This window comes from Bactrocera oleae, chromosome 2 (assembly GCF_042242935.1).
Source record: "Bactrocera oleae isolate idBacOlea1 chromosome 2, idBacOlea1, whole genome shotgun sequence".
Taxonomy (NCBI): Eukaryota; Metazoa; Arthropoda; class Insecta; order Diptera; family Tephritidae; genus Bactrocera; species Bactrocera oleae.
The window spans coordinates 98,744,334-98,765,832 of record NC_091536.1 but is presented as its reverse complement, the minus strand read 5'-3'; the positions used below and the strand labels follow the sequence as shown (position 1 = coordinate 98,765,832).

At 36.3% G+C, this 21,499-nt stretch overlaps 2 protein-coding genes across 4 annotated transcripts in view; one reads left to right on the top strand and one right to left on the bottom strand.

Moving 5' to 3' along the window:
* Window positions 1-18,658, top strand: part of Octbeta3R (Octopamine beta3 receptor) — a 76,732-nt gene extending 58,074 nt beyond the window's left edge. For 2 of the 3 annotated variants that reach the window (XM_036357392.2, XM_036357393.2), the window contains exons 3-10: window positions 1,161-2,960; window positions 4,467-4,667; window positions 5,921-6,196; window positions 6,274-6,448; window positions 6,575-8,909; window positions 11,017-11,400; window positions 15,396-15,504; window positions 15,736-18,658. In XM_036357392.2, the coding sequence (XP_036213285.2) occupies window positions 2,203-2,960; window positions 4,467-4,667; window positions 5,921-6,196; window positions 6,274-6,448; window positions 6,575-8,909; window positions 11,017-11,400; window positions 15,396-15,504; window positions 15,736-15,946 (4,449 nt within the window). In that variant the 5' untranslated portion in view covers window positions 1,161-2,202 and the 3' untranslated portion in view covers window positions 15,947-18,658. The remainder of the gene's footprint in view (window positions 1-1,160; window positions 2,961-4,466; window positions 4,668-5,920; window positions 6,197-6,273; window positions 6,449-6,574; window positions 8,910-11,016; window positions 11,401-15,395; window positions 15,505-15,735) is intronic. The other variant, XM_014236138.3, reaches the window with a different exon arrangement.
* A 6-nt stretch (window positions 18,659-18,664) lies between these two features.
* On the bottom strand, window positions 18,665-20,826 carry LOC106618409 (uncharacterized). Its single transcript, XM_014236150.3, has 3 exons — window positions 20,454-20,826; window positions 19,721-20,266; window positions 18,665-19,091 (listed from the first exon to the last, which is right to left on the bottom strand). Exons 1-3 carry the CDS (start codon window positions 20,559-20,561, stop codon window positions 18,864-18,866), a joined length of 882 nt encoding a protein of 293 aa, XP_014091625.1. The 5' UTR covers window positions 20,562-20,826; the 3' UTR covers window positions 18,665-18,863.
* Window positions 20,827-21,499: the final 673 nt, after the last annotated feature.

Here is a 21,499-nt window from a genome sequence, read left to right as displayed (position 1 = left end):
TCTGCCTCAGTGTTTATGTTATGTGTGAACACTCTCTTACTTCCTTATTAGCTTCTGTGATTACTCCTCGCCGCATGCACCTCGTTTGCGTTGACATTAGCCCGTCAGTTCCCTAGCACGTTATGCTGCTTCTGCTGCAGCGTCGCTGCCGACACACGTATTGTTTACATTACACGTCGGATTTGCCAGGTCGCACGCCGGTGCTTGTTCGGCTCCCACTATCGTTGGCATTGTTCATTTGTTGACAGTATTTGTTTCATTTCTGTTTAATATTTGTCTCCGGATTACTTTAGTTACATTTGCATTTCAAATGGAAATCAAACGGTATAGAAAATTGCTTGCAGTAATCACAACAAATCCTTTTCAAGCATTGGTAATTTGCCTCTTTGAGTCATTAATATTGCATTTGCGTGAACTGTAAATATCTACAGTGATTATGTAAATATCAAATGAATGTGACTGCAAATGAATTTAGACAAAAATGGAGAAAATATTAAAAATAATTGAATAAACGGAACACCAGAAATTGGGATCTTTTAAAATAACCTTCGCGGTTGAATGAACATTCTTCGAAAATGAATGAATAGTTTTTGGAGATGAATTATGAAAAAGTTTGAGATTAGTGGTTGAACGACGTGTTGTTTCATTTGAATAACTAATTGGGCCCAAGAGCTCAGGGAAGTCATAGAAATATGGTACATTTGTTTGCTCCATTTTTTCTACCTTTTATTCATTCATTGATGAAAACATCGGGTAGTAGATGTTGCATGAGTTCCAAAAAGCCTTTTAATCTGTAAGATTACATTATATTATATGACATTCAACATCTGGGAAAAAAATTTAAATATTTTGAAAAATGTTTTATTAGATAAATAATATATTTAGTGAATTAAAAGTGAATAAGTTAAACTAGGTTGACTATGATTTTAATTGAACTTTTGGTTACATACATACATTTACATATCATTCACTTCTTTACTATGAATTCGCACATACAAACATACACTCGTACACACATGCTTGCGACTGAAGAGTCGCCAAATATTGTGCCAAAATAGCTCGATTAACAGATGGCAAAACATGGCATATGCTTCGTCACGATTTATTTCTCATTTCCCTCTACTTTCGCTAATTCACGTCCTTTTTAATTTCCGTTTCAGATTTTTGCTGTCGTTTAATTAAAAACGGATAATCAGTATTTGACGACGTCGACAAATGACTTATTTGCTGATTTTGCCATCGACAGATACAAGAAGCCCAAGAGGTTGAGGAGGTGGGTACACCGAAACTCAGCAGCAGTTAGAGGTGAATGTTATTGACGACCGAGACCTTGATGGCTCACCCGAACGTAAACTGTGTGTAGTTGGACTTGCGAGATACAAGGTGATTTTTGATTGACAGCCCAAGGAAAAGGGTAGTAAAAATCTGTTGATCAACACTATTATGCTCTAAAGCAATTAACAGAAGTTACAATAACAAAAGCATCAAAACTGGTAAGTGAAGGCGGTTTAGAAACGGTGTGAAGGGTGGAACTGTTGCTGACCAAGCCACCTAGCAACAAAGCTTGCAACGTGGGTGACAATGACATTATTGGACTGTTGGATGCAGCAACATTTCGTGATGACTGCCACCATAAGGACACTGTTAAATCTGCAATTGCAACTGTCACATCTACTGCAACAGAAAGGGAAAATATCAATGCCGCTGAGACGTGACGCAATGACCGAAGGGCCAAAAAATAAATTGCTGACCCAAAATCCACTCAATGTCATTTTCACTGTTAAAGACAACAACAAAACCAGCAATTTTCAACTGAAAACAAAAACAACAACTGAATTCGGCATAGGCAACAAGCAAAAAGTAAAAATATAAATAGAGAAAACAAATTAAACCAAATAAAAGAAAAACCAAACTTATAAAGCAAAGTTATCCAGTCAATTTAAAGCGGAAAAATTGGAGCTGTATGGCAATTAAACCTGCAATCAATCGAGGTGTTGAATACAAAAGTCCAAAAAAATATAGAAATTACAAAAACAGCTATAAAAACTACAATATACTTAATAAAAACGCCCACAATTCTACCACCAACGCAGTCACAAGCCAAAAACCATACTATCACTGACAGTTTCAACCACAAAGCCAACAGTAAAGGCGAAACTGAAGCGTTAGCACGAGGAATCAACGGCCTATGACAGACGCACAATGTGCACGAACGTTGCAGCTAAGCCAGCAGACAGCAACAGCAGCAAAGGTGACAACAAAGAGATCAACAACAACATCCACCATATCTACAGCGGCAGCCGACGCAATAGCGTAGCGACCACAATCGCAGCAAGCTTAGCCGTCATCACCTACCTCGGACACCCGGCTGCATCGCAAGAATTCACAGTCCTAACAACGGCTAGTGCAGCGTCCACCCACCAGCAATCTCGTAATATCAGCGATTACGCGACGACTGAAGCATCAGCAACAACAGCGATTGCAGCTGCAGCTTATACAGTAATCGCGGAGAGTTTCGATTCAATATCAGCTGCAACAACAACAAAGCCAGAGTCCCCCAGCACCCCTGCCGACATACACGAATCTTCGTCTACGACCGTCAAAAGAAACGCGCTATCTAGCAGTGCCAATGCCTATGTGCCTGCTGCAACGGCAACATCAACTGCGACTTTGCTGGCCACCACCATCGGCGAAGCAGAATCGACTTTCAACGCATTGATGTTCAATGACTCATTCACAGAAAGTTACAATGGCAGCCTCTATGCCAGCAACAAAACCAGTGACAACGTCAACTTAACGGTACTCAACATCACCGATATCGTTTCGCAAAACAACAGAGATAAATGGTTAAGTCTATCGATATTCATTGTGAAAGGCTTCATATTCGCTCTGATTATTTCGGCAGCGGTGCTGGGCAATGCCTTGGTCATCATTTCAGTGCGCCGCAATCGGAAATTACGGTAAGTAAACTAAGTGACTCGCAGTTGCTGCAAGTAAACGGATGTAAAGAGGAAGTAAAAAATCAATGCAAGAGTGTATTCTTAGGCATTCATATTATTAAAAGTAGATTAAGTGAATTTTGAAGACACCGTTCAATTTATTTTTAGGTGCTAGCTTTTACTATATAATTCACTTTGAAAAAGCATCCAAGTTATGGAAATATGTATTTCCCAGAAGCCATTTAGACCACTAAAGATATGGTAAAAACCCCTTCTACCTGTAGTTTACATTCATTGTAAAAAAAATGGAGAGAAGAAGGTTCAGACGAAAAAAATGCATAACGGTGCATTAATGTTATTTACCGTAGGCATCGCTTTGCTGAATGGACTCTTCATTCTTCAATAAATAAATATGCCCTCGAGTATAAATTTAAAATTCCACCACTCTCTTACAATCAAGCTCTGCGATGGATGCCGCACATCTCTGCTTGCCTTCAGTGAACTGTAAATAACCTTCCACTTCATCATTTTACTTACGACCTCATTAACTTGTATTTACACAAACACCAACGCCAGCAACGCCAAACGGTGAAGTATACATCGTGGCGCATATACCTCCGCTTATGCGAATGAGATCCAGCCGTTGGCAAGAGTCGTTGGTAAAAGCAGGGTTAAAAATTTGCAAGACGTCCAGTAAACAATAATAAGGAAGTAGAACAAAGGCAAAAGCAAATATGTAGGATGGCATCATCTTAACGCTGATGTGAAACGAAGACGTAATAATCAAAATCTTAGAAAGCAAGTAGGAGACGACCGAGTTTGGCTGGCATACAATTTATGTGTGTCAGGACATTTAAGCCATTTTCCTAGTAATGAATATTCCGAAATGGTGGACCTATTGCACTGGAAGCTTAGAATACAAAGAGTTATAAGGAATATCAGTGGAGCTATGCTTCTGTTTTCTGTAAAGATTGAGGCCAATTCTTATCTAAAAGGTTGGGTTTAATTGGAAACCAATTAATAATTAACTGTAATCCGAATGCAGAATATGGAGATTTTCAAACTCATTTGCTCTTCTAAGAAGCTTTCGGAAAACTTCATACAAATTTTTTAAATATGTGCTTTCATCCATTATCATAATCATATTTATTAACATATCAAAAGAATGCACGAAGAAGTGTAACTTTCATCTTTCCGTTTTTCGTGCCATTGATAACTTAGACTGTAGCAGTGACCTTGAATAGAATTTACGCCAACAGCTAGACTATACTTTTCAGAATGCAATAATGTTCTCGAATGTAATTTATTATTGTACCCAAACACAGACAATGTAGAAAGAAGGGAAATAAACCACTATAAGTTCAGTTTTGCTTGCTTCAACATCACTTTAAAATAGCGCGTCTATTCTGCCTATTCTATTCTCTATTCTGCTGTTTAAATATTCATAAATATTCGAGCAAGCAATCCCACATTTAAGGTTCCATATTCACACACATGCTCACCCTGGTTATTTCCTCTTCCCTGCAGCGTTATCACGAATTATTTCGTCGTCTCTTTGGCCATGGCAGACATGTTGGTGGCGTTGTGTGCGATGACATTTAATGCGACGGTGGAGCTCTCCGACGGCAAGTGGATGTTCGGCCGGTTCATGTGCAATGTGTACAACAGCCTGGATGTATACTTTTCCACGGCGAGTATTTTGCATTTGTGCTGTATCTCCGTTGATCGGTAAGTTCGCCATAAATTACACTCGGCCCCGTCATAATGCAAATAATATCGTGGCGTTGTTATTGTTTTCATTTAATTACTTTATGCGCTATTGGCTGGCAATTATTTTACACTTTTAATGGAAATAATTAAACCGAAACGTGTGCTAGACTCCTTGACATATAAATATGTATGTGTATATGAGAAATATCTATTGTCACTATAAAGAATCTGATGACCAAAATAAAAAACTTGAAAGCGCCACTTTTTAATTAAAAGAAAAATACAAAGTTTAATATAATAGTTAAAGTAAGTTAGTGAGTTATTAAAAAAGAGTAATTATTGAAGGCCCTCGATGTTTCTTCTATCGTACGCATCTGGGCATGAATCAAGGCGGTTACTTTGTTCGAAAACTAGTAGGCTACGGTTGCCTTTTATTTAAATAGCTGTTATATGCCACATCGCTCGAGACAGTTTATTTGCTTTTGCTTACACCGCTATTTTTAATCGGCTGTTTCATGTCAAGAACCAATTGACTCCACACAAAGTGGCCATTAATCAGTTTCACTGTTAGTTTTCAGTAGGAGCACAGGTATATGTTTGTGTGAGTATGCAGTTTGTGGCAGAAAACCGCGAAGACGCTCTCATTATTAGTTATTTCATCCATTTCCTCCTTCGCACGTGTTTGTCCAAATGCAGCTGCTACAAGCACTTAGTCGGCTTAAAGACAACGGCAACTGCTGTGCAAATAAGCCAACAACGAAGAACTTTGCGGTACGTTTCGGAAAGCGAAATTAATTAAACGCACTACAAGCAAATTTCACACCTGAAACTCACCGTTGCCTTATGGCAAACACTGACAAATATGCGAGAAGAAGTATTTTGATAACTCGAAGTGAAAGGAAAGTTGGAGAAAGGGAATGCTTAGAATATTTTTTAGTGATTTATTGGAGTGACGAGTATCAAAGATTATTGATAAATGACGGCGCAACGACAGACTTGAACAGCAGTCGCTGTTCAAATAAAACTACACTAAATACAAACAAAACTTAAATAAATGAAAACGATGTGGCAAATGAAATGATTAATGATATTGCTACAAATTCCACCACAAATGCAAACCACAATTTGTGGACGATTACTTGTGTTTGGAGCCGTTTAAAAGCTTGAAAGAGAATGAAAGTTTAATGTACTTCGGTTTTTATAGTGATGCCAGATCGACTAGTATACGAGATCATATGCTTACCAGCACTGTTAACTTTGATTGCTTTCAGATATTTCGCCATCGTCCGCCCACTCGAGTATCCACTGTACATGACAACTCATACTGTTTACTTTATGCTCGCTAATGTATGGATACTCCCAGCGCTTATATCGTTCACCCCCATCTTTCTGGGTTGGTATACGACAGCTGAACACCAGCGAGAAATCTCATTGCATCCGGATCAGTGTTCATTTGTGGTCAACAAGGCGTACGCAATCATTTCGAGTTCAGTCAGCTTCTGGATACCGGGCATCGTGATGCTCTGCATGTATTGGCGCATCTACAAGTAAGTTGGACGAATATCCGCGCCATAGATTATACTTAGCCTTGAAATTGTACTTATATGTTCGGTTTTTCACGCAGAGAAGCGGTGCGACAAAGGAAAGCTTTAAGTCGCACGAGTTCGAATATTCTGTTGAACAGTGTACACATGGGTCACACCCAATCGACCAACCTCAATTATTTGCACCCAAGCGATTGCGAACTAAGCGCTACGATAGCGCGTGAGGAGACACATAGCGCGATCAGCAATTTAGAGGTGAAAACACTAACTGTTGTACATAATGCTCCAATCGAAACGAAATGCTAGTTGCAAATGCTTAATGTTTATGAATTATGCTAGTTTTTATTAGCAACTCAATTTAAACTTACCATTTCTCCGCAGGATATACTGCCACAAACAACAGATGAAGACGATGAAAAAGATGACTGTGATGAATTGCGAGTGCCAGCTCCGCCGCGTCGTCTCAGCCGCAGTAGCATCGATTTGCGGGACTTGGAGCAAGAACGTTACGAGAGAGTCACGCACACCGATAGCGCTCCATCAATGATCGCACTACATCATGCTGCACAACAACAACAACAAAATGATGAGGACACGGCTCTTAATCCTCATATTTGGACAGAAGGTTTAGGAGAGCTACAGCAATCCGTTTGCATAACGAAACGATCCGCCTCTCCAATTAATTCTAGTCAAAATTCGCCGAAGCAATCCCCCAGCCAACGACAAAGCTATAGCAGTAAGCAATCTCTGCAGATGAGACAGAAATTGTTGGATTCAGAGGAATACCAACAGGTATTTGGCATGATGAGCGATGATAGTGAGACCACTGACTATTACGACAATATAATACATTTAAGAGTGAAGCAACAGCAGTTACAGGCCCCAGCAACATGCTTGCCAATCGCAGAGGATAATAAAGAACTAAAGCGCCTCATCGAAGACAGTTATTTGTATTTTAAGAAGCAAACGAATATGCAGGCTGATACTGAGCCAAGTGAGCAACAAGAGACTGCTAAAAATCGTAAATTCCCGGCGCATAGCGAAAGTGATTTTATCAAGATGAAAAACGGTCGCAATCGCAGTCGTAGTAGTGGCAGCAATGAAGGTAACGCCAAAAAACCGTGTGCCCTAAGCGATTCTGAGTTCCTCAAGTCATTGGCTGACTCCACAAGCAAGCGAAAACAACTGGAATCACTTACAGAAGGTGTTGTGAAAGAAGATAAGGACAAAGTAAAAGACAAGGGCTTTACATTTAAAGGTTTGTTAGCAAAAACGAAACGGTCGAGCACGGAATGTTTTTCTATCGAAAAGAAACGCCACCAGGCCACCTCTGAAGAGATACGCAGCAATCGTGCACAACTATTTCGACGGTCACGCAATCGCAAGCTGTCACATAGTTACAACGGAGCTATGAACCCTAGGCAGGAGATGCGTGCGCGCCAACACAGTGATACTGACTCAGAGGCCGGTTTCATCTATTATTCGTACAATATGGGAGACAGTCAGGAGAGTTCGGCTACACGCTACAACACTCCTGACATTTTACTCGATATCAATGTGTTAAACGAACAAACGGATGACTCTATAAAAGACAATATTTCAATTCGAACCCACGAATTCGAGATAACTACATCTCCATACGGACACAATAGCTCTGTGCAACTAATTGACTTAAGAGATTCTCACGAAGTAGCTTATAGCGGCTCAGACGACTTCTCACAATACACCGACTGTCTTACTGAGTCCCCACATATACCAGCTACACCGCCACCATCGCTATCGCCCTCCTCATTAACCGAAGTTCCTGAACAACCCATTAAATGCGCCATTGAACTGCCGGAGAAAAGCAATATTCTCATTACCTCGCGCACCGACCTGGTCGAGCTCTTCCGCTCTCTAAGTTTTCCCATTGCGGAGCTAGGGACTACCACCATCGATTCGCCACACCGTAAGTTCCTTTCGTCGTCCAACTCTACCGAATCTAAGTCAGGAAAGTCAGTAAATCAGATTAAACAGCGACTCAGCACACTCAGTGATCAAGTTTTAGTGACAAAGAATAGCACCAACTTTCTCATATCCCCACCGACAACACCAAACTTCACTTCCGCACAAAATTTACCAACAACAAAGGCGAATGCCTTCCCAAGCGCGCTGAGTAACACAGTAAACGTCTACTTTCTCTCACCACCACCAACAGCAACTTTGCAACCATTCCCGAACAACTCACCAACAAGCAATCCATTCACCAGTGGCTCTACCACATTATCCTTGGACGTACTCACCTCATTGTCAATGCCGACGTCTCAGAGTCAACAAGCCTTGGCCGTGCACGCAGCACCAACACCAGTGTCGCAATGCAAGTCGCCAAAACCAGAAATTATACTAGACTCTACACTCTCTCCCACTTCATTGCACAGTGGCAGTAATGGCGACATCGACGTTGGTGATGGTGGTCTACTCACCAGCGATGAAAAAGACTTGACTTCACCGTTATTCAAACGTCACGACAGCGAGCCAGAAACAACATCCACAACAATACGTCATCGCCCCAGCATACTAGCAGGAGGCGGAGCTTATAACGACAGCAACGGTCAATCGATACGCAAACGTCAGGCCTCGGTGGTGACGTATGATGTCAATGTCATTAATTTTTCACAGGACACTAGCGATAGCCGTAGCTACATACCAATGGGTCGAGTATCGACCAGCTCAGCAAGTAAGTAGTGCACGATTTTCACTTTAGAAGTCAATATTTCACGACGAATAGCGCACAAACTGCTAACAACACCAGCCACGTTTCGAAACCAATACACGCCACGTCAATATCGTCATCACCTATACCACTACCACCACTTTCCCCACCCCCTTCTACTCCTCCACCGCCAAAGTCGCCATTAGAGGAGTACAAACCGCTAGGGTCAGCCTCCTGAGACCGTTTATTATTGACACGGCGCCAATCGGTTGCCGGTTAAAGTCATTGCTCATAACTGAGCCCAAGTGAGCTTGTACTTCCATTATATTGGTCAAACACTTGTATGTCTACATATACGAGTATATGGGAAATTCAGATTTATATTACAAGTACGCACGTAATTGCCCCAATTAGACGGGTTTTAGTTGTCGACATGACCTTAAACTGCTTAAATGAACGCGATAGTGTTCATAATTCTCACGGTCCGAGTGGGGTTTGTACAATATGTTGGTAACGCGTACTGGTGGTCACAATGGCATTGCACCTCCGCTATTCTGATCCTTCCAATTGTGTTTTGCTATGTTTAGGTACTTTTGTTGTTGTTACTTTGATTATAATTTCGGTTTTTAATTTTTTTTTTTGATTTCGTTTAATTATATATACACATATGTATGTGTATGCATATAAATCAATTGTAAATGTTGTAACTTGCCTCACAAGTCTCACTGTTTGCTTCTCCATGTCGTTAACTCGTAAAATGATAAGACACACATACACCTATGAGATATTAGTGATACATAGTTGCCTCCGCCGTTGGCGTTGGACGCATTCGATCGAAAGCAACAGAAGTCAATGAAAATTTGAATGTTTTGTTTATCGCTGTTAGTATGACTAAGATGAGATTAGTATGACCAAGTAGGTCTGTTAACCTTGTATCACAAATATCAGCTATTTTATTTGTTTATAAATTATACGAGTATACCTACGAACAGAGAACAAAGCAGTAGGAACAGGTGTAACATACTGGAAATCAGGAAAAAGTACTAAATGATTTCCTTTATTTTTTGGAAGAAATGACAGAAACTGGTACTTTCGGTATCCGAAAACTAAAGATAGATTAATGCCGATTTTCTATATTTTCGGTATAAATATGAATGCAATTCACTTCATAAAATCTCCTATATTGACCTATATGAGATAAAGTTTGTTGTGAATGGATTCCCTTATATGGATTTTGTACACATTTGCCCTCAGAGGTCAATATGGGAACGCCATTTGGAACTAATATCAGTCAAGATACGAAGTTTAATTTAATATTTTAAAACGGCAGGTTATGCCTAGAATTCGTAACGCACACTTAGAAAACTGAAGTTAAGCGGAAATTATTTGTGTTAAAGCCCCTATACTTAAGCCAAATTTTGTGGCCATATAATAATAACAATGTATTAACTGCATAATCATAAAAAAATTTAATATTTTGTTGCATCAGTTCTTTTTCGAAAATGTCATTTACTTTGTTAAGTTTGACGAAAAATTTACGCTTGAAATTAACCAATAACGTGCGGTTCAACTTTATTCTTTTGCCACACTTTGCATAAATGCATATCATAAACAAATATTCATTAATACAGGTATTTCTATCCAAAGTTGTTTCTGCCAGACCATCTGGAAATTAATATCTTGCCGGCATAAAAAATAAACACGCATGTTCTGCATGCTAGTAATTTACATTAAATTCGTATTGTAAATATGTTTACATATTTCAATTTCATACTTTCATAAATTCTAAATTGAACATTTATTCATCTTTTAATCGCCCCCTCTGTCGCCTTTTGTCCCACTGTCTTTTATATCTAATCTTGTAATTAGTTTTGTCATAGAGCTTTTGAGTCCTCTCCACCCTAACGAGTAAATGTAAATAATTAACATTCCAATCTATCGCCCTGTATATTTTTCGTACTTCCACCAACAACAACAAATCAACAACCAACTAACTGTTAACTTCAAACTCCGTCGTGTAATACCAACCAACTTTATCTCGAATATATGTGTGTTTATGTGTAACCACTTGACAATTATGCCACTGCCCCGAACCGTCGACAACTGGACCACAACCGAAACATACGAACAGAGCCAGGGCCAACAGAAGTCGATTTCTCGCAAAAGTCGTCTCTCAAACGACGCGGTGGAATCTGCATATTTGTCGATGAGGAAGAGGCTATTAATATGATTGAACAAAAGACTGGTAGTGGCAACCAAGCCAAGTGCATCACCTTCGATACTGTGAACGTCGGCTACGAGAGCACCGATATGGCCAACGTGAAAGTCAATAAGGCGGTCGTTAAGTGCCAATTATGCGGCGCCAATACGAGGCCGCAATTGCTTTTACCCATTCCCGGCGGTCAGGGACAGGGTCACAGTCGAAGCGACAAACGTTTTTGGCACACGAATCGTTGGTGGCACAAACGCAAGAACCGCCAGCGAAGGTCGGAGGAATGCCAGTGCGGCGCTACCGGTGAGTGAGTGTTGTTAAGACGAGCACGTGATTGTGGAGATGTGTAAAAGGTCACATACATACTCCTACATACATTAAAAAATATAAATATAACAAAAATGATGAATTCAAACACATACAGACATGCATATTTATGTAAATGACCGGCCATAGATATCAAACCGCTGCTTGTACTTTTCACATAGCATCTGTAATTAGTAGAAATATTATTTGCATTCACATCCTATTATCACTTGCATACGATAGTGTACATACATGAGTAAGTATATACATAAGGACCAATTAGAAATGTACCTGTAGAGAACATGCGTTGACGGTCACTCGCAGAGATAAAGTCAAAATTTTTCAAAATCATTTCCGTCGCTATGGAAACCGATTCGTAAACTAATCGCTAACTATATACTGCTATCACCGAAATGAATTGTGTACAGAACGTGCGCTAAGAGAATGTGCTAAATACTGCATATGTAAATAGGTATACATCAGTGGAGTTGAAGAAGTGGTATACATATATATGTACATATGATTTTCGGTTGACGCACTAACTCCGGACCAAACAAAATTTCTCAAACAGTACTCTATGTACATATGCATATCGAATTGCTTTCTGTTAAGCCATATTTTTGCTTCTGTTGGTGTTATGCAACTGTTTGCCTACTGCAAAACTCTTTTACCGTAATTTCATCTAATTTCCTACATTTTTTTAATCTATATGTGACTACTTTTATTTATATATGTATGTGTGTGTAAATATATATATTTTTATACAAATAGCATCATACTAATAATAACTGATTGAATATCATATATATATAAATATAAAGGTGTTTGTTTAATATATAAAATGATCTCATTTCAATCGAAATAAAAATGATTCTTCAGTACCTCATCTTCTATAGGTAATAATTTCAAATTCGATACGCCAAAGCTTAGAGAACGCGGATCGAACATACATTAAATAGGCTAATGTAACCCAATACTAATAGAATATAACAATAATATTGAAATACTTATATGATATATATATAATGTATGCCGTCTGAAATGATAAAGAAACTTAAGAGTAATGTATGGGGTGCAGTTCTCTCAAAGTCAGTAGACATAATGTTCATAAAATTCAGTCAATTCGACAAAATTTCATAAGGCGAAAAAATAAAAAGAAAATGTCTTCACATTGAAGTGATTCTGCATAAAATTTATAAAACAGGTATCTTTGAGCTATTGGCAAGGTGTTATTTTTTAATAAACAAAATAAGGCATCTGAAAAACTTTGGGCTTCCAATACAACCTATTTCAAAGCTCTGTTATTGCCAGTTTCACTAACTGTGATATATTCACTTCTCTATAATCTAGGCACTGGTTTAGAAATTCCGAACACTTTCACTTTTATAATACAATAACAAAGCTCAAGTAAGAGTATAGCCGTCAACAGCTCACCAAACAATTTTTATGAAATCTTACGGGGAAGGAAAGTCGGTATATTCTAAAAAGTAAATAATATTATATATTGTGTATAATATTTTAATATTAGGTACACAATTCCGAAATGAATGGATTGTAATTGTATATCTCTTTTTTTAATAAATATAATTATGATACCAAGAACAAATAATCTAAAAATTTTTATTTAGCTCTGAAAAGCACCTAATATTTCTGTTCCTTGCACTATTTATATTGCAAACAAGATAAATATCTTTTCGTATAAATGACTATTAACGTATTATATACATATAAGTATTTACAAGTAAGTATTTCCATATACACAAGTAAATTAATTCTTATGCCTATACACAAATATACTCGCAGGTAACTTAGGTATACAAGTACGTTTTAAAAAAAATCCTCATATACCCGACGATGGGTACCGGTGCAGCACTATTGAAACTGTGGAAATACGTAAGTCATGAATCCAAGCAAATCTGAAAAAATCCGAGTTTCCATAAAAGGAAATCTTTAATGTGCCTTCAATGAACGTTTAATCCCGATGCTATAAATATGAGTCACATTTTTGAAAATCTATTTGTATCTATCTATAACTACATTTGAATAATATTTATCGATTGTGAGATTTAGAAACTTATTAATATCTGATTTTCAGGGTTGCCAATAATGCATTCAAAAAATACTTGCATAAAGATTTGAATTAAAACTTTATTATTTTTTAATCCCAAATACCTGATTATAACATAAAAAAAAATTTAATTCCACATACCGGATTAAAATAGATTAAACAATTTTTTTAACCGGGTTGGAAAATAAAAATAAAAATTTTAATCTTAAGCGTATAGTTAAGAATTAAAAAAAGAATTTTTTAGAATGAACATCTTGGATTAAATAAATAAAATTTAATTTTTAGCCCAACACCGAAATTAAAAAATTTAAATCTAATGTTTAATCCAAACTTTTTTAAATAAAAAATTCGCAACCCTGCTCAATAATGTTTCTAAAAAACATGTAAATTTTACTTACACGGTGTGTCTCAAAAATTACTGAACTATAGCATGTACATTATATTATCTCTGAAAGTTATTATTTAATCAAAATAGGTTCCACTGGACGCAGTACAACATTTGGAACGATTAGCCAGCGCATAAATAGATTTTTTTATGTCATCAAATATTAGTTCACCTTTTTGGTATTCACTTAAATGTGGAACAAAACGCGTACAGACCTTTCTTTCAACCAAACCTTCAGTTCTAATTCTCCAAATAATGTGTTTGCTCACATTTAATCCCTCAGCCAACAGTTTTCAATAATTTAACACGATTACCAACTTCGGAACAACCTGACCTTTATTCGTGATTTAAATCCTTATGACGATTTTAAATCATGTAAACCAGGTATAAACGTAAGTACAACTCATGTACTCATCACCATAAATTTTTTACATCAATTCATTTGTCTCAGCAATTTTTTCTTTCTCCAGTTTTATAAAAACTTTTATTTTCTCGATTTACATGAAGTTAGGTGCGTTTGAAAGAGGACGAATCGCATCTTTATAATGATACTGCTACATGTTGTATGATTTAAATATAAAGTTATTTATGAGACACACTGTGTATTCCTCCTTTTCGTCCTGGTGTACTTATATGGCATTCTCATATGTATCGATGTCTTCTAATAGACGTTAGGTATGAAAGAATCCAACCAAAATTGAATTTTATTGAATTATTTTCTTATGTTTATATGTATGTATGTATATATTTTTTTTTTCTAAAACGTATTCAAGGATCAGTTTCAAACTATTTCGCAAATATTAATGTCGTTTCCTCTGCCGCCATATCAACGGCTCCGTATTGTCTTATCAAAAATCGAACTCCACTTCTAAAAAGAATTCACAAATCAAATACCCTTCAACGAAAATATGATTATTTTGAAACAATCTGGAATCTGGAATTGTGACTTTTTCAAGATTAGTAAAATTATAACAATAGAATAAACAACTGATTTCTGATGAAGGGATCAGGTTGTTAAAATATTTACATATTATGACTATGTTTTCTATTTTTTTATACGTGTCAAAATCATGGTAAACTTTATTGGTGCTTTGCTCCTTCCGTCCTTTTCTCACTCTCTCGCTCGCTTGTAGTTGTTCGCCATCATTTTATCTGCTCGTATTTACTATCATTTAATATATCAATAAGGCATTTCTGTACCATTGTAAATATTCACTTACATTTTTCTTCGTTAATACCTCATACATAGCACATATATCACATATGTTTGTATATATCGCACATATCTCATCTTTCTTAGACCATTTTCAACTCCAGAAATAAAAATATTCTTGCTTAAATGCTTGCTTGAAGTTGTTTCCTCTAATCTAGAATATAGCTGACTATACTTTTTGCAAATCAACTTTAAAAACTTATGTTGCATTACACTAAAAATACTAAATATTTGTACGAATTTGCGTGTCTACACATTTTATTTCGAATAAGCTTTGCTTATAAATATGCATGTATTCACATGGATGAAATTTTCGTACTTTCTAGGCGGTTCGGTGCGACCGACGAAAGGCTGGAAGGCTGAACACAAAGCTGCGCGTACTTTGGGTATCATAATGGGTGTGTTTCTGCTCTGCTGGCTGCCTTTCTTCCTGTGGTGAGTAAATGAATAGAACAATAATAGACGATAATCCATTAAATAATAACTATACACATAATTCATAAAAAAAACTTACCACAATATTTGAATACGGCAGCAGCAACCCAAGTTTTGAACTCGTTTTGTTTATTTACGTCTTTTTTCATTAATATTATATACTTACATTCATATATTTATATACGAGTAAATATGTTTTCCATTTTGCATTTTAAATTGCTCCCTTTAAAGGTATGTAATAACTTCTCTGTGCGGTGCGGCCTGCCCTTGTCCGGATGTGGTCGTCGTGGTGCTTTTTTGGATCGGCTACTTCAACTCCACCCTTAACCCTCTGATCTACGCCTATTTCAACCGAGACTTTCGCGAAGCTTTCCGCAATACACTGGAATGTGTGATTCCATGTTTGCGCAAACGCAACCCCTACGACGCCTACTATGTGTAGTACGACAAGGTGGGGAGTGCTCATGCAAAAATGTAGTAAGTTTGTGTTCCTCATCCATGATACACCACTTGCACACAGGCATAGGCAGCATGTGTACCATGGCAAATATGTAATATAATATTAGCAGCTCGTGCTTCTTTCTACCATACTCAGCAAACAAGAGCACTTCAAACAGTTTATGTGATATGAATTTGTAAGTTAAAGTTAGCAAAAAGGTTATTATGTATAATTTTATGTACACACATTCTGAATAATAGACTACTGGACGTTGAATATTATGTATGTACTTAAATATATTTAGAAATTATGTATTTGAACTTGAGCAAACATGTGCGCTCGCATGCGTAGATAGAATCACCTCATAACACTTAGTAACAGATAAATTTTGAATTTAGTATTAAAATGTGCATATGCGTTAAATTGATGTATTGTACAAATACATACGTAGTTATCAGAAGTGCTAGTTAAATAGATATGTAGTAAAAAAGCAATACTTGTATAAATTATCCAAACGGATCTTGTTCAAAAGTCGTATGTAATATTTATTATGAACATGGGCTTAGTTATAAAAATACAGTTTATTTGATATGTATGAAAATAGAAAACTATGTTTGGTTAAATGAAACATGAGAATAGATCTGCAAAGAGAAATGCGATGGTATGTTGATTAATGTGCGTTCCTCATTCGTTTAGTAAAACTAAATCTACAAAGCGGAAGCTTCACTGGTTTCACCCGAACATAGAATAAAGGGGTTTCCCACTATTCTCAAATAACTGCTATCGTCGGCAATTCTAACATTTTTAAAAGTTTTCCATACTGATTCCATGAACTATTTTGCAACATATGCATATTCTCCCAAATATTCTGCAAAAGAGTTCTCAGTGCAAAATGTAGAGATTTTTCGTGCTGCTGTGACCAAGTAAGCAAGTTAACTTACTTGCAATTATATTCCTTTCCAATGATTTAGAACTCTATTTACGCAGAAACCTTATAAGTATAAAAGTACAATACTAAAGAATCCATTAGATAAAAATAAAAATTTTGAAATCGACTTAGCTCGTTAAGCCTTCATAAAAATTCTATAACTACATTGACATCAGTTAAAAATGTTTAATTTACTGCCGTTCAGAAATGAATTGGCCGATTGACGCAGTAGATGGGATAGACAGCCAACGCAGTGGAACACGCTTTGGAGATATTAGCAAATACGGGTATTTTGTAATCCCTCTTACCTACGCACACAAATAATTTAGGAGCCCTGCTGTGAAATGAACTAGTTGATAACTATCTAACTGCCTAATAAGAACCACAAGTCCTGCTAATGTCGCTTGTCACACAAGCAACTGGAAGTTTTTAAATTCAAATTCTAAATATTTAAAAACACGGTATTCCATTTGTATCACAAATAGCTTTATGATAAAATTTATCAGGTTGATTTATTGATTGCCTTAAATGAACTTAAACTAGAATATACCATACCTTGCTGTAGAAGTACTAATTTTTGTGGCTGAAAGTTTTATTTAATTTTACTTTATTTTTAGTTGTGTTAAATCATTTATGTCAAAACATGTTATTAATAAATTGTTTTATAAGTGAAAAAATCCATTTATCTCGGACAAGGTCATGTTCGATTCGTTTTATTTTTTTAACTAGTTCGATACTTCACGGCGGGGATGTTGAGGACACAGGTCGTAGGAATTGTACAAATAGTAGATCTACAGGATGTTGGTAGTTAAATATTAAATGTATTATACAGAGTTACAAAATAAAGTATTAAATGTCCTGCAATGAGCTGATGGCATATTGTAAAACTAAAGTTGCATATAAATATTTAAGTGGATGTGTTAGAATATTACTGTTTACATGTGTTTCGATATATCTACTATATAAATAAATACGATCAGATAGACCAAACAATTATTTATATCAATAATTAAGCAAAATAAAAGTATTTAGTAATTGCGGCAGAGAAGAAACGAAATCGATTGCGAAATTAAATATTATTTTGATGTAAATTTAAGTTATGAGTAAGCCTGCTTAACGTAGAAAACATTTAGATACTCAATTGTCGAGTATCTTAAAAAATCAAGCATAAAGACAATCCTCAAGATGGAAAAAAATACTGATGAGGTTATATTGAATAATTTAATGTGAATAAGTGTGTGTGCGAATGTGTTTAACTAGCTGACGTAAGGAGACAATGGCGAGAAGCAAAAATTATTGGTTCCCGCGTTTAACGAAGAATAGCTGACTTACTTTTTCAATCCTTGACATTTCATAAATTATCATAACCTAATTTTGACTTAACTTAACTTAATAAAAAGTGCGAAATTCGTAATCGTACAGCCGGAAATCTCATTACAACGTAAAACGTACATAAATATGCTCGAACATACAAACTTAAATGTTGAATTTCGGTTTGTACTACATTTTGAAATACACACTACTTTTTGTGATATTTATAGATTAATTTATGAAAGTATTATATTGAAATTCCAGTATATGGACAAGCTTATATGAATGGTAATCGAAAGAACTATGCTAAAAGAAACTATAAACATAACTATATATACTGCTTGATGAACTCAATTAACAACCGACATTTTGATATGTACAAAAAAGTGAAAAATGTTGCAATTTGTTGAAACATAAATGTTTTTTTTTTAAAACAACCCAAGAGCAGCTAATAAAAAATATTTTGAACGAAAAAATACGTGTTTTTGGGGTGAATTAAGAGTTTATTTTTGAGCAACCCTGCAATTCTGTCTTCAACTAATATAATACATATACAGATTAAGACTAAAGTTTATTCAGAATTATTTTCTTCCAATGTGAATATTGTTATCATAGATAGTTATGTTGCAAATTTGTCATATGTATATCAAAAGACTAGTGATACCCTTATTATTATTAAAATTAAACAAATTTGGCTTTCCGCACAAAACCATCTGCTGTGGCAATATAAACCCGTTTAAGCGTGCTACATACCAGCGCGTTCACACAACTGCCGACCTCCACTTCGCCAAGAGGTGTGGGTATCGCCTGTTCCAAATTAGTCCAACCTTTTACCTTGTTGTCATAGCCGCCACTAAAGACAGTATTCTCGTCTCCGCAGATCGCTTGAATGATCAATTCGTGGCAATTCTGAAAATATAGTACAGAATAGATATTTGAATATTCATTCGTATTTGGGGGAAAACGTAAAATGTTTGGCCCGAGAAACACACGGTTTCGACATAGAAACAGGGTGACAGGTTAGAGTATTTCAGAGTATATTCTGAATTATGTGGTTCACGATGAGAAATCGTGCAATCATCAACGAATGAGGTGAAAAAATTCCCTCTGGTTATTGTGGAAGTTTTGAAAAATTCTGCAGAACATCTTGTTTAGTTCTTCTTCAACCATGAAGGAAGTTATGAATTCTCGATGTCTACTAATGACGTTGTAAGATTAATCAAAGGCTTTTGGCAGAATTTTTAGGATTGTTCTCTCACAGAGTAACCTTTTATCCCAATTGTTTCCGATTAAATCACCACGACAACCAGTTATACTTTACTGAATTGATCAGTATTTTGTCCAGCCAAGGTTTGTCTTTTCGGCGATCTAACCGTGGTTGCATCGGTTAGTAGAATATGAATATGATCGTATCCCATGTAGCATAAACAAAAACAACGTAACCACTAAATGCTTGCACGAATATGCCCTTCTCGAAACTCGATTTAACGAACGTTAAGGTTAGTTGTCTCGAAATTATCGCGTTTTATTATACTTACCGGTAAATTCCAAACACTTTCGAATTTTTGTTGTGGCAGATTCTTTACGAGAGACAATCCTTTCCCACTACGATCGGCGAATACAAGGAAAGATCGTTTATCATTTATCACAGGACCTACTAGCGCTAACGGCGATTTTCCCGGCAAAACAGCCTTATTGCTATACTTGCCCGATTTGCCAGCAATCATGTCTGACACCACCACGTCCAAATCTCGAACTGTATATATAAGAGATTTCTCAGCCCCCAACGATTTAACCTCTTCAACCAGATTGTATTTGAATTTGATTTTATCATCTATCCAATTCGTAACTACCCCCTTCTCATCACCCGTATACAAAATATCACCGTCGCAGTACATCGCTTGGATGGCATCTTCGCAGCAGAAAAGCTGCGCCGTTTGATCGTAGGGTGGTGCGATAAATTTCACACAACCATCACAGCTGCTGGTGTATACTTTACCGTTATTTGAATTTACTGTCATCGCGTATATGTAACTGTCATGGGCATCCACGGATTTAATTAGATTCAAATCATTATCCCAAATCTGTAAAAGTGAACATTCATTGGAATAACATTAACGAATTCTACAACACCATTTCATATGTTCATAAGTATGTGGTCCACATGAATTGTCGTAAAACTAATTTGAAATATGTGACTTTAGTTTTTGTAAATATTTTTTTTTTTATTGCATTTCATTTGCAATGCTATTAATTAAATATTATACTAACTTTGATTTTGCCATCGGCGCCGCCAGAGAACAGCTGGCTGTTGTGGTATGATAGGCAAGTGGTATCCCCCTCATGTCGTTCTGACGATTGTTTCTCTATCGTTGCCATTACTTCTGGAGGATTTAGTTCTGAAGCAAATACAATTATATATATTGTCCGCAAATCGTGTTAAACTTCAAACGAATGCACTTATTGTTGTGAGCTATTTAAGCAGTCTGATTGCAATACAATTTTATAAACGCTGTTTGCAGTTATTTAGAGCCATATATTTTCGTAAATACTAAATAAGCACTTTGTATATATGTTTTTATATCGCAACACTCGAAATTTTCCGAAATATTCGCATGCACTTCCAATCAAACATAAAAACACAACTAACGCTATTTCTTCTCAAAGGGCAATCGAATTTCGGAGCGTTGAGAAACCCACTTCTAAATTTAGCTACTCCCAAAAATAAAACTTTTGAATTGTGTAAATTAAAAAAGAGCATAACTTAAAAATGTAAAAATTCTACATTCATGCTTGGGTTTCCTCACAACAAAATAATTATGCTTTGGTAAATAGAGTAAGTATGGTTTTTATTAGACAGTAATTACATAAGTATATTCGTTTATTGATATTTTGGAGCACCTATCTTCCATATCTGCTCCTATCAATATCAAAAAGGGTTATTTTAATTGACCCACGGGAAGCAATCGCAAACTTCGAAGAATAGTTTGGTTATGAAAGAGCTTCTAATAAAATCAAGTATGGCTTAAACTTTGAGGGGCATCCATTTATAAGATATAATCAAGACATACTTATGTATGTACATACATATGTAAACAAAAGTTGGGCGAAGAACCTCTGCCAATCGTTAAGCGATGTGAAGGAGACAGTTATACATATCTTAAGAGGTGTTCAACTCGTAAAACCTTGAATTTACGAATAAAAAGAGCTTATACCACTCTAAGGATATACTTATCAACTCATTCACTAGTGTTTAGTTCATCCGAATAACTTCCAGTTACTTTCATAAGTAAATTCTATGAACAACGAAGAGAATT

What these genes read in the sequence shown, in the direction of transcription:
- LOC106618409 (XM_014236150.3), bottom strand. Translation starts at nt 20,561, where the DNA reads ATGGCAACGATAGAGAAACAATCGTCAGAACGACATGAGGGGGATACC. An exon ending in GCGCCGATGGCAAAATCAAA is followed by an intron (nt 20,267 to 20,453) that starts GTTAGTATAATA and finishes TCACTTTTACAG; the next exon opens with ATTTGGGATAATGATTTGAA. An exon ending in AAAGTGTTTGGAATTTACCG is followed by an intron (nt 19,092 to 19,720) that starts GTAAGTATAATA and finishes CTATATTTTCAG; the next exon opens with AATTGCCACGAATTGATCAT.